Genomic DNA, 14,365 nt, shown 5'->3' on the forward strand with positions numbered 1-14,365 from the left:
TTATCTATTGCAGTATCTTTAGAGCATTGCAGTATTTTGTGTCATGTAAACTTTGTTTCTAAAACACACACCAAAAGTTTATAATATGCCATAAATATTGAAAAAAGTCTATTTTTAAATAATCCAATCATCTTGATAACTATGTTAACAGTTTAATTCACTCACCTACATGTTTATGTTTTCAAAATTAAATTGTGATGTTCAACTTGTATAACTTTAAAATTTTAAATCATAATGTAGTGGGGTTTTTTGCCAAATTAAAAAATGTATAAATCAAAATGTAGAGGAGACACATAAGAATAGAACAATTGGAGAAATAACACACTGCCTTTCTGGAAATTTCAGCTTTGAAGAAAACACTGATTTTATTTGTGAAGAAGTCAGAAAAAAAAAAAGAGATAATTTTTTTTAAATGAAATTAAAATATAGTATTTATTTTTTATAATTACCTTTTTCTTTAAGTTTTAGATTTGTGATCACTTTAGTCTACAGAATTGCTACCCACAGTGTGATTCTAGGACTAGTAACGTCACCTGGGAACTTGTTAGAAGTTAGGAATCTGAGAAACTACCCTAGACACACTAAATCAGAGTGTATTTTTTAACAAAATCCCTAGGGTATTTACATACACTTTAGAGTTTGAGAAGGACAGGTCTAGATAGTGGCCAGACATCTGCTTATCTTCTTTAGTCTTTTTATATGCACTGTTGAAAAGTACTGCAAAGTTAGGAAAAGGCATAAATATATTTCGGAAAATGACAAGGCTGCCAGGAGAGATGGGGGAGGGAAACGGAGCAAAAGAATGAGACGTGCTGAGATGGGAAATGGGAGTAACTGCCAAGCAGCTCTAGGTTCGTATTCCAACCAGTGGAAAGTCGACGGCTGCCACCTGCCATTGCTTTAATTCAGTTCTTTATCTATGGCTATCAAGGACAAATGTATTCTTCTTTGAGAAACCTCTGAGGTGGTGAACTTTCAAAGCAGTATGAAACTTGGTGGAGTTCAGAGAATTACAGAGCTGAAACTTACCTTAAAGTTCTCTCCTATTAGCCTTCATCAGGAGGAAGCTACAGCACAAAGATCACACTGCCAGCAGCTGAGGCAGGATTTAGGTCCTAATAAAGTAATCAAAGAAAGCTAGTTATCAGTACAATTGTGAGTCTCACAGTGGGAACAGCTGAAATAGTCCATCACCTTATCTCCCATAGTCCTTTCAATCTTAAAAAAGCAAGTCATAAATAGGATCAGAAATGTCTGTACATCCAGAGAAAAATTGAAACAGTATCATAAAGCCTCAAAACTGGAGTCTATCTGGCTGCTTTGGTTTGTTTACTTCTTAGGTGGTTAGGAGAGGGGAAGAGAAGGCAATAAAGTTTACCGAGTGTCTATAATTATACATATTTTCTCATGCAAGAATCTATTTTCTTACAATAGTCCTATAGGATAATATCATTATTTGTATTTTTCATATCAGTAAAGCAAAGCTTACAGTGTTTAAATTCCTTGTCTAGGTTTGTACACCCCAGGTTTCTGGCACTAAATCCAGCAATCTTTCCACTACACTACATTGCTTCCTGAGGTCACTGAAAAACTAGAAACAATTAGATGCTTTCAAATGATAATTAATGATCTGATTAGCTAAGTGTACAGTACTACATATGAAAGAAATTGTTAAATACTGTTGATTTTTCAGTACCAAATTTTATTCACAAAGAATTTCTCCTTTCCTTAATAATTGGAAAGATATTCTGCAATATATAAAGCCTATTTAGATAAACAGGCATTCATGAAACTACTTTGTCAGTATGGTCTAATTGCTTAGAAACTTTAGCAATATATATTTGCAATATGATTAATTAATATCTAATTGCTTCACCTTTTATTTGAATGAAACTAAGCACACGGCAATAAATACATGTCTTTGGTCAACTTTGATTTGAAATATGGAGTTTTCCACTTTCTTAATTAACACTAAGTATTTCTTAAATAACACAATCATGAATGTAATTCAGTATCACTTTGTACCTGGCCAAACATGTTCAACCTAGGGGCAATCTGAGCATCATTAGCAACTCTGAAGATCCCCACCTGGTCTAGAATCTCCTGAATAAAATACCTGAATATTTTGGTGCTATGAAAGCCTACTGCCACAAAGTTAAAACAAAAGAAAAAAATCCCTAAATATCATCTCACTGAAACAGTTTTAATATTATTTTTATAAAGATCTGTCATCCATCCATTCTCTTTAATTTAAATTTTCTTATATTATTCTATTTCATTGTAATTGCGTTCCAATCCATTTGAAATTTACATTCTACTGCAATAAGTGCACATAATGACATTTCCTTTTGAACATCCAGGCAGCTACATACAGTGTGAGAATCTAATTTTAGAACAGAACACTTATGCTCAACAAACACTATGCAACAAAGAAAAAAAAGGAAGCAAAATCTGATGCTAAAAATAAGTCTTGTTTTTCATGTGACTGAGCAAGTTGACTGAGAAAATACTTGCTGTGAATTTGATATCCATCTGTATCAAATGTTTGCCAAAATCACAATATTAGAAATTTTTTTCAGTAGGTAAAATATGTAGGATTGATATTTACTGAGATCATAGAAGCTTATATTTAGACTTTATTTAATGCTTCCTCTTTTATTTACCTTTATCAGAAAGCAGGTAAATGGGAATATAATTTTAAGGTAAGTCATCTATAACTGCCAACCCAGCCATTTCCCTGTGTAGCTTTCCTAATAAAAATAGAGGCTCAATTTACCTTTTGAAGGCTGTATATATTAGAGAAGTATTACCTTTCCCTAGTCACACTGACCCATAGCCGTGATATCGTATCAATTAGCAAACAGAAATTTTAATAATTTAGTATTGCATTTTTAGTTTTTGCTTGTTAAACATTTACACTTTTTTTTTTTTTTTAGAATACTCATTTTCTATTCTAACAAACGCACAGATCACCTTGTCAGGAGCTCACACTTAGTATTTTAAATAAAGACTTAATTGTATTAATTTTTAAATAATTGTTACTTGGTATTTGATCAGTAGGAGAAATCCTATTGCCTTGGATATTAAATGTCCGTAGTAGTCCAAATTGAGTCTTACTTTGTTTATCATTATATGCAAAAGTAATTAATTGAGTTTTATTTTAAACTTTTAGTATGGCATCTTTTAAACTGAGACCTGTATGATTGGTTCTTCAATCAGCCATGCAGTCACTTCTATTTGTTCATTTTAATATCAAATATTTTACCTAGTGCTTTTTAATCCAAAAGTGCAGCGGTATGATCTAATTTTATAATTTTATGATTCTTATTATGTCATGAAAATTGTTTCTGTAGCCTGATTCCAGTTGGCTTTCAGTAGTAATTGTATCTTTAAAAGGGTAGATTTAGGGATATTCCATGACACATTTTGTCTTAGCAAAATATACAAATATGTTTGAAGGCAGGAATTATTAATTTTTTCTTATGCATCTTAAAATAGTATGATTAAAATTTTGTAAATCCCCCTAATGCTTTATACTTCAGTGGAGAAAAATTAAGTAATGGTATATTATAATAAAAAATGAATACTAACTTTGGGTCCATATTACTCTGTTTCCTAGTCAGTATTTTAAATAATGCTATAGGAAATGATATTTGGCAGTATGCTGCATGTCAGCCTGTATGTCACATTGCCTTCAAAATTGAGTTAACATGACAGTTCCTAAAGTTGTGAGAGGCATTTGTAACAAATATGACAAAGGGCTGGTATGCTTAAAAAAGGGCAGTTAAAAGAAAAAAAGTAATCCAGTATAAAAATATTCAGCATAGGAGACATAGAAATTAGCCAATAAAAATAAAAAACTATCCAAAATAAGTAAATAAAAAATCATTTCATATATGCTCTTTTATCCATTTATTTATCCTGTCCATATGTCAAGAAATGTTTTTAGTGGCAACACACAATACTGGTGTAGATGCAGTGACATTGACACTAAAACAGTAATCTGGTATATAATAAGCCCAAGAAAACTGCTACTGCTGTTATTGCAAAATAATTATTATAGTTTTTAAAATTTTGCTAATATGTATTAAAATGTTCATACATTTTGACCTTGTGAGTTCACTTCTAAGAATCATCTCTAAAGAAATGATTATAGATTTGGAGAGAGATGTTCAGAAATATTTCTCACAGCATTATTTATAATAGTGCCAAATTGGATATCCCCACCAATGGAAAAGTTAAATGACTTTTGGCAAATCTACTTTGTAGAAATTGTTTATTTTTTATGTTTTTAGAATATTTAATTATAGAATGATGCCCACAATACAAACTGAAGGATATTTAACTGGATGACCTCAATTGCATATTTGCATAAATGATAAAAATTACTAGAAAACAAATAAAATATTAATAGTGGGTTTCTCTTCTGGAGAGAATACTCAGAAAAAAATTTACAATCCTTTTTTTCTCAAACAAATGAAAACACTAAATGTTTTAGTGGGTTTTGTTTTTTAATGAAAAATAATTTTGTATCTCAATGGAGTTGTTTCAGATTTCTAAAAAACCATAAATCAGAAGAAATTAGAAGTATCTGGAGTGAAATTTCTTTGAATTTTCTTCATTGTCATTCATGTAATAAACATTCTGGGACAAAATATTACAAGTATATTTTTTATGGAAAAATTTATACTGCATTCATGTTCTGGAGTTACATTTCCTGAGTATAAGTAAAATCAAGTTTTATTTTTGTTTTAAACCAAGGAAAATTTTATAATTCATTTTTCTTTTTAATAACACATGAAATTCATAATCACTAACACCTGGGGCTTTAACATGACATTTACCAAAAAAAAAGTTCACTGCAAAAAAAAAATTACAAAGGGTAGAGGATTATCAAGGCTAAAAATTTAAAACAGTATACATAGGAAATTCAAGTTTGAGTTTACAAAAAAGAACCCAAAAAACTAGTCTCCTTAACAAATCAACTATATAGTGAACATTATCAATTCACAAATAAAATTGATTACATATGATAATGTTACCTTTCTTATCTTGTAATCATTTATCTATCATTTGACTATAGAACATAAGTCTCTGAAATGGAAAATCCAATGATTTGTATCCATTAAGCTGCTCAAGAGATGTGGTTTAATTTTATCCTAATTTATTTTCTTCATTGGCCTTTCACTAAGTATTTCAATCAACAAACTGTAGAGTGCCTCCTGGGAGCAGGCACTAAGCTGGACGATGGAGGTAGTCATCGTCCCTGGCCTTCCTGGAGCTTATGTTCCTGTGGAGGAAACAGATGGAAAACAAGAAAGAGGCAAATAAACTAATCACAAATTTTGTTTGGAGAATTAGGACAAATTAAGAGCCCAAATGGAGTTGATCGTTTTTGGGTTTTTTTTGCTCTCTTCATGAACTTCCTAAATGACATTTAGATGAATGTAGCAATGTGTATATGGAACATTTTTAATGCCACCAGGTTAGACCTGTGAAAACATGGTGGAAACAATCTGAGTACCATACTGTACCACATAAAGCAAAGCCTGAAAGCTAAATTATCTCTCAGATTCTTCCCTGGCGTGCACTCAGGTGTAGGGCAAAGGAATGAAGAATCCAAAGACTGTAACTGAAAACTCCCTGGACTAATCAATGATTTTGAATAGGCACTCACAAAATAATTCATTTCATGCTAAGAGCATTTTATTACTAAAATGAACACTATATTATCAATAGCCTTTTCTATCCAAAATAACTTTTTGCCAAAAATGTTTCATCATTTGATCTCAAGCTCTTCTCCATATTCTCAATCTTATCTTCATTTACTCCTACTGAAAACAGTTGACATGAAAGCCAGCTAAAGGGATGTGGCTCACAGCTCTGTGGATGCAATTATTGTGACATGTGCTTTCCCTGCTTATCCAGTAGAAATTGTATGTTGCCGAGAATGATTGATTTTTTACTGCCCTTGTACTTGATTTTGTCATTATTCATTATTTTTTTTGTCAAACAGACCCACACTTTTCTTCACATAATCACCCAGTCCTGTCTCTCAGTAAGCAAAGTAGCTGATGGCTCCCTACAGCCCACTGTGGAAATATGTAATGATAGCCTTTTGCAAAAATGGCTACTAAGGAACTACACAAGAATGGAAATTTTTAGAAATATTTTTAAGAATTCTACTGATTACTTTCTCTAATAATTTTGGTGGTTTGTGTTGCAGACTTTAGCAGTTTTATTTTTGTGTTTTTGTTTTGTTCTGTTATTGAAATCTAGCAACTTCTTTAAAATGTGGTTAAAAAAATGTATGTGCTATTTCTCCATGGAATTATTTTTATGTCTTTTACTTCTTAGCTGCTCATTAATTTGGAGGCTGTATATATTAAGAGGTGTTTGTTATTATACATTAATAGGTATGTTCCAGGTTTTTTTCTTTATTTCAAATATAATACATGCTTAAATATAATTGATGGAGTACATTATGACATATTAGCTCTTTTGAGGCTAAGTATAACCATGTCTATGTGGCAACAGATTTTGCACTAGAGCTGAAAAAATCAATAAAAAACCAACATAGCCAAAAAATTGATTGTTCTTGGAACACTGAAATTATTAAATTTTGTTAATTTTTATTCAGATACTTTGTGCAGACATAACATATCCTTCTAGAATTTATTATTTTAACCTAACACTTAAAGCAAATGCATTATTGAAGACTAAGATGTAATTTTCAGTAACTTCATGCAGTAAATCATTTCTAAACATTTCTTTGTGGTTGGTTAAGTTATATAATTATAATAATAAAAGCTTTTAAAAATTGTACCTTCATCTCTGACTTGTATGATTTGTGACTATCTTCTCAGTAGGCAATAAAATGAATCATTATTCAGTTCAAGTCAAAAAACTGGTATGGAATTCTTGTAAAGAGTCCAAATAAGAACATGTCCTAGTTCTTGATCTTAAGGGTTTATTGTCCTGTAAATAAAGGCTATTACGTTGTCCAGTACCTTACTATGAGAACACATGGGAAGTTAAGGAGTTACACTGGTTCAGATGAATCAGTTAAAGGTTAGTAGAAGACACAGTTGAGCTTGGAATGCTTGTGACAAGGCTGGGAATGGAAGTAGGGGAGGAGAGGAGGGAAGGGGTGTTGTTTAGATTAGACCCACAGTCAAAACAAGGGCAATCCAAACATGCGTCTGGACCTTTTGTACAAAGAGAACTTGTATACAAGGCAATTTGCATATATTTTCTTTGTTTTCAAAGGAACAATACGTGGTAGGTACAGTGCCCACCAAGTTGCCTTCTCAGACTTAACTATTTAGTTTCACAAGTCTTCTTATAGATTCTAGCACAGAAACCACAGCTTACTTCTCTCAGAATTTGCAGCAGCTCCCCCAGTGGTTCACACAAACTCATGGGAGCTAGTTTCTCCACAGGTGACAGCCCTGTGCAAGAGGACAAGAGCCACATAAGGCGGGTGGGGAAACTATCCTGGCTTAATAGCCTTATGCCTCAAAGGAGACAGTATCTCTGTAATAACTCTGTAGGCATAGCTCTTGTAACCCCGGGGAACATGCACAATTACAAGTCTCTGCACTTAAAGAAGCCCAGACTTTGGCTTCCTGTTAGGTATTATAATACAGTTTATCAGATGCAGATGCACTTAATCAGAGGTCATTTTTACCATAAGTAATGTTGCCCATAAACATAATTAACATTTTCACCCATATCAGGTTGGCAAGGGATCAGAGTTAGATAGTTGACGGAAAGTCAAATTTTTTAAGCAGTAGAAGAAACAGCATAGTACGTATTAGTATAACTAAGCATTTTCTGGGGAAAAAAAGAATCTAGGTCCTCAGAATGATTTGGTAGCTTGCCCAAATTATCACAGCTAGTAACCTGGGGAACAGAAATTCACACTTAGGGCTATCAGACCCTAAAATGATCTTTGTACTCCACTACATTGAAGAGGAATTTTCTTTGGCTAGTTGTTCTTATCAGCAGTGGCTTTTGACTATTAATGAATTCCTTCAGATAAAATATTTATGCATTTTTTAGAAAGAACAATACTTACTAGTTTTTTTTAATTATCACTATATATGTAGTTGACAACATATTCAATCTAGTCCTTAAAGTCATATACATTTAAAAAAAAGGATCTAATAGAAGCAAACAAGGGTAAGTGACTTTTTTGGGGAAAAGGACATATATACACAAAGGATCTCAGGTACGTAACAAAAATGAAGACATTTATTGATTTTAACTAGAACTTTCTAGAAAAAAGTCTTTGTTTTATTTTGTATCTTTTTTCAAGTTGGCTGTTGGTTCATAAGCCAAGAACATAATTTCTGGCATCATGAGTATAAATCAACTATCTTTTTGCCTATCTTTGGCCATTTCTTCTTTTATCCATTTTTCGGTATAAATGGCTTGATTCCAAGCATCGAAAAGAACAATAGCAAAGGCCTCAATCTTGAAATCTTCACATCTAATAGCCTTGCTCTTTTAATTTCCTGTTTGTTGTGTATTAAGCATCCTCTACCACAAGCCTGTTTTCCATTCTTTTCTCAGTACAGTGCAGTCCAGGGTGTTTGTAGTCCTAATCCAAAAAATTTACAATTGTCTAGGCAGTGTTTCTCCACCATTTTTTTGCATGCCTCCTGCATTTTTTAATCTTCCAACTTTCAATATAATATCAAGCCCTCCCCCAAAAAGTATTTGTCTACCATTAATTTTGGTAATTTGCAACAAAAGTATATGCCATGCTTTTTTCAAGATATATCTCTAAATCACCTCCCATATTCAAATACTTCTCTTCTGGTTGGGGAGTTTTTCATATAGTATGGTTCTAAGCATTGCCCATGAAATTGAGCAGAACTGTGTATAATAATGTATATAATTAGTGCATAAATTAGTATGTAAAAGTATGTGGACTTAAAATGTATATCTGAAAAGTCCAAAAATATGATTTCAAAATGTAAATGTGAACTCAAGAGAGAAGACATGTAATGACTGGTTAACCTGATGCAATTATTGGAATTAAATTTCAGCATTTGGGTACTGAGAAGATACTAACTCATGAATATTGTTATTATGAAAAATATATATAGGTTTAATATTTTAAAGTGTATGTCCATCACATCTCTGTTTTTATTTGATGTTGGTATTTTTAAGGTCCTTAAAAATGCAAACCAAATATAAGCACGCTATCAAGACACATCTTTGTTGCTATGATAATCACTCTTCTACAATGAATGTCTCAAAGTTACAGATACTATGGCTTGTTTAGTATTTTGGAATGGGAATATCTCTAGCAGTTTTGTTCATTTGGGTCACAGCTGTTTGCGTGTTTATGAAGAAGTTACTGAATAACACATGTCTAACAAAGCTAAGATGCTGTGAAAGCTTGTTAATATTAGTACTCCTCAACAGAACTCTACGCTCGTAAGTGGGCTTTTTGCAAGAGAGACTGAATTCTTGGCAATGCATGATAAATGTCAGCCAATTTCTTTAATCATTTGCAAATAAAGGTGTATTAGACAATGATGAAACCACAACAGTGAAAGATGTATAATTAATTCAGAGCCACCTGTGCACACAGTTCCTATTACAAACATGTCACAATGTTTATACTAAAAAAAACCAATTTTTTAAGAGCAGATTTAATCTGTGTGCTAGTGGCATTTAAGATAAAATATGTTGCACTGATTATTGGTTATCTTTTACAGAGACTCACCTTGAGACATGTTAACAGTAATCAGTGTCTCGATGAACCTTCTGAAGAAGACAAAATGGTGCCTACCATGCAGGACTGTAGTGGAAGCAGGTCTCAACAATGGTTGCTAAGGAACATGACTCTGGGGGCATGAAGACTGTTTCCCCCAAGCCATGAAAGTGTCTAAACTTATGTTTTTCCATTATTTCAATTAGGGAAAAAATATATTAACTTTGCTGAATTGAAAAGTTTTAAAATCCTTTTAGTATTCTAAAACACAGTTGTTTATAATTCATTTTTAGGAATGTTTGCTTATTTCCCTACTAAAATTTGTATCTGATTAAAAAGCACATAAAAAGAATAAGTAACAGCAAACTGTTATTAAACATCAGAACAACTTGAAAAACAAAGTGTGTTTACTTTTTAAAAACTCTTTATTGCCCTCATGTCACAGGATTAGTTTGGGGACAAGGGTTATTTTTATTTTTTCTTGTCATAATGATTGAAAGAGAGACAATGTAACTGCCTTATAAAATAACTTCATTATAAAATATTATCATTATTTTATAAACTCACTCTGTTACTACTAGACCTACATGGAAACATGTTGAATTTCTGTGTCAAAAGCAAGACCACACATTGAATTATTTCTGAACAATGAATTCGTTGTACAAAATCAGTTCTAAATTTTGTACCAGGAAAAAAATTAAGTTGGATATTGACATCTCATAGAGTTCTTATAAAAACATCATATTTAAAGAAAAAAGGAGGAGAATTTGAAAATTCAGTTTAAAGTACATGAAGTCAAAAGAAACTAGCTAGGCATTGAAGGAAGCATGATGAAGCTAAAAATCGAAAACTGGAACATTTTAAAAGATTCTGTTTGGGCTGCAATCACTTCTTACACAGACTGGGTGTAATAGCTCCATCCCAGAGTTGATGTGGGAAACTCATCATAAATTATGGCTCAAGGAACACAATCACAATTAATCTACCTTCACAAGTTATTTTTCCATCTTAAAACACTTTGTTTTCAAAACACATGAGCAGAAGACATGAAAAGGAAGAAAAAAAATCTATTCGTGAAATTTGTGCTAATAAGTTTTAGTATTTAACATCATTTAAATTGCCTGTAAAGTTGCTCTACATATGTATTTAATTCATTACAAATGCACTCAACAGCTAAGAGAAATTTGGGGTCGGGGTGAGGGGTGGATGGAAGAAGTAACTTCCAGAGTAGATGCCATAACTTTGGCTCTCATCTTTTATTAAAAAGCTCTAATAGAAAATTTGTTTCAGTTTGATCGGATTGGCTACAGACAAACACTCTCTCCCTCCCTCTCTCTCTCTCATCGGCACACACACACGAGCACTACTTTGTAATGACAAAGAGGGCGCTTTCGAAAGATAGTGAAATCTTGTATGATCTTCCCAGCTAGTACTCCTTCCTTTCTGGCTTTAAGCTAGTATAACTCAGAAAGAATTATACAACCTGGAGCATTTCAGGTTTACTCCTTAAAGTGTAGACATCCCTCATCTGGGAGTCACTGGGAATCTCTGAATTTTTTACCATCTTTGAAATCCTCTGTGTTCAAAATAACATGGGCCGAAGACATGAGTCAAAGGAAAGATAAATCTGTCTGTGAAATTTGTGCTAATAAGTTTTACATTTATTTAAAATTAAGATTATAAGCAAAGTTTGAATGTCAGGACTTTTTTTTTTTTTTTTCCTGAGGAGAGGATCCAGGAAGTTGTGACTCCCACGAGCTAGTGAATCACTGCCTTCAGTTAGTTGATAGTGGCCTCACAAGTCAACTGAGGTCTGGCTTAACAATCACATTTTCCATGTTCACTCTCTTTTCTTCCCTCTTTTTCTCTTGTCCTGACTAAATATAATAAAATGTCCCTGCATGGCATTCTTCCTTGAACTTAAAAAGTTTAAACACTCAAGGACTCTTTCATACAATCTGCTTCACTTATAGATTTGCCAATCAAAATGCATATGTTATCTAGAAAATAGTAAGTTTTTAAAAAATACGGCTACTCCATTGCAACTGAATTTGACACATTTCAGCAGCATTTTAAATATCTGAAAGTTCATTATGGTCGTAGCAGAAATACAGGAAATATGAAAGCTGCCTGAGTTTGAATGCCAATGAAGAATTTTCCAAGAATCTTCAGTTAGTTTCAGCTATTAGAATGTCTAACAAACGAAGACATAAAATATTACAAAACACCAAAAACCAATGACTAGTTCAATCTTCTTTTCAAAAATATCTATTGTATTAACACAGAAAATTGAAATCATGAGTGAATTCACAATGCATTCATCTTATTCATTCCTTATCTATGGAGCTAGACTAATAGATATTTCAAATGACTTGAAACTTCCCCATCTGAGGTCTTTCCCATTGAAGTTAATGCCAACTCCAGCCTTCCAGATGCTCAGATCAAAAACCTAGAGTCAATTTTGACTCTTTTCTTTCTCTCTCAGCTTTAATCCATCAGCAGATTCCCTTGATTCTATATTGGAAATATAACCAGACACCAAACACTTACCACCACATCCACTGTGTCACTATCTCTAACCTTTTTAATTGCAGTATGTGTATAATTTGGTTCTCTATAATTTCCCAACCTTTGCCCCAATTCATCTTTTTTCAGTATGACAGCCGTGGTCATTCTGAAACATAAATTTGATTGTTTCACTTCTCTGCTCACAATCCTCCAATGACTTCTCATATTTCTCCAACCATACTTCTTACAATGGTCCTCAAAATCTTTTATGAATGACATCCTTCTACTGGAAGGTGTGCACGTGTGCATACACACACAAGTACACACATTTCTGACTGTCCCTCACTTACTCTACTTTGGCTGCCAAGCAAATTTGTGTCTTAATGTTTTGCTCCCTTGCCCAACAGAGCTATCCTTCCTTTTCTTTAGGTCTCTGTTCAAATATCATCTCCTCAGTAAGGCAAGCCCTACTCCCTCCTGTCCTCCCTACCCCGTGTATATTCTCTGACGAACTGCAAATTTGCTTCTTTATTTTCTGTCAACAGTTCTCCCTTTTTACCCCCCTAACATCCCCATCACACACCCTAGAATGTAAGCTTCCTAAAAACCTGAGCTTTGTTAGTTTTGTTCACTGTGGTATCCCCAATAGAGTTCTTGGTGCATAGTTAATATTCTTTAAACATTTCTTGAATTAATGAACTGAAAAATGTGTGTTAAAGTTGTAAAGTGCTACTGTGTTGTATCTTTTTATTGCACATTATTTTAAATTTTAAAGTCTAGTAATATATTTAGACAGGATTTGCATAACTGTCTTCAAATACAATTTTCTTCCTAATATTACTTGCATTCATGTATGGATTATACTTTGTTCTCTATGATAAAATATCCAGCTTTATGTAAATGAAACATGACATTTTATAAACATGCTGCTGTATTATGTAAGTTGCTCCATTAAGATAAAAAAATTTTATTTTTATTTCTTGGTTGTGTTCAATGGCCATTTGAAGGCCTAGATTTTGATTTCTAGAGGGAAGACATATCATTCTCTTAAAAATCACACGTATTTTCATGGTTTCACAGGAGCTAGCACTGAATTTATTTTCTAAATACAAGTCTATGAACAAAACATAACTGTAGAAACTTTGAAAGGACTTTACAGATGATCTTTTCTTAATCTACCTGTTTATAGGTAATAAGCCTGAGGCCCAGATGTGTAATGTGGCTTGCCCGAAGATCATATAGCTGTCAGCAGTGCTGCCAGACTCATCATTGTTAATATAACCTGATACTGTCTTCAATTAAAAAGAACTCCAAAATATAAGAGGGCACAATAATGAGGAAAAAAATCTTGGTTAAACATTTTGTGATAAGTATATTGATTCTTTAGAGATATATAACTTCTCACTACCTTTTATACTTAAATAAGATTAGTTCTATAAAATACCACCACAGACAATAAAGACCTGCAGCAAAAATAAAGATATTAACAGGAAACAGCACGAGTACAGACCATTCTAGGATACTGGGTAATAGCCTCTTCTGCAGTAACTAGCGAAGCATCCTCTCCCCTCACTTCCATTTTCCTTACACTTATGTTTAAGGTGAAAGTAAGACTGGCCTACAGCTTGCACAGAGAACTAGACTATCTCCTGCTGTGACCACTGAGTCAGTGCCAGGTTATACAGCTCTAAAGACTGCAGGGTAATCAGCAGAGATCTCTAGGCTTCCCAGTAGAGCTCTGCAGACTGCAGCAAACACAACCCACAATTTCGATTTTGCCCTGATGCTTAGAAACAGCTTAGTAATAAAAAGGAAAAAAAAGAAAAGAGAGAAAAAAAAACAGCAATAAAACAACAGGAAAAAGTTTACTGTTTTTATTTTTTGGTGGGAGGTTAAAAGCATAGCATAAATTGGTTCTGTAAAACTTAAAATTTTGGCTACCCCCCCCCCCACAATGTCTTCACCACTTGTGAAGTGATGATCTTTTCTGATCACAACTTTATTTCCATCATATTTACAGATGCTAAATTTAGTCTCAGAGGAGGCAATCTTGTATACATTCTTAAGTTATAAAGTATGATAATTGAATAAATAGGAAGAATTTAGGAAATTCAAGATCTTAATGGA

At 33.0% G+C, this 14,365-nt stretch overlaps 1 protein-coding gene across 5 annotated transcripts in view; it reads left to right on the top strand.

Annotated features, from left to right (window-relative positions):
• The window catches only part of GALNT13 (polypeptide N-acetylgalactosaminyltransferase 13), a 462,125-nt gene extending 448,911 nt beyond the window's left edge, over window positions 1-13,214 (top strand). For 4 of the 5 annotated variants that reach the window (XM_074363673.1, XM_074363674.1, XM_074363676.1 and 1 more), the window contains exon 13: window positions 6,017-6,825. In XM_074363673.1, the coding sequence (XP_074219774.1) occupies window positions 6,017-6,202 (186 nt within the window). In that variant the 3' untranslated portion in view covers window positions 6,203-6,825. Of the gene's footprint in view, window positions 1-6,016; window positions 6,826-9,734 lie in introns of those variants that run through there. The other variant, XM_074363678.1, reaches the window with a different exon arrangement.
• The last annotated feature ends 1,151 nt before the right edge of the window (window positions 13,215-14,365 follow it).

The sequence above is a fragment of the Camelus bactrianus genome, chromosome 5 (genome assembly GCF_048773025.1).
Source record: "Camelus bactrianus isolate YW-2024 breed Bactrian camel chromosome 5, ASM4877302v1, whole genome shotgun sequence".
In the NCBI taxonomy this organism is placed as follows: domain Eukaryota; kingdom Metazoa; phylum Chordata; class Mammalia; order Artiodactyla; family Camelidae; genus Camelus; species Camelus bactrianus.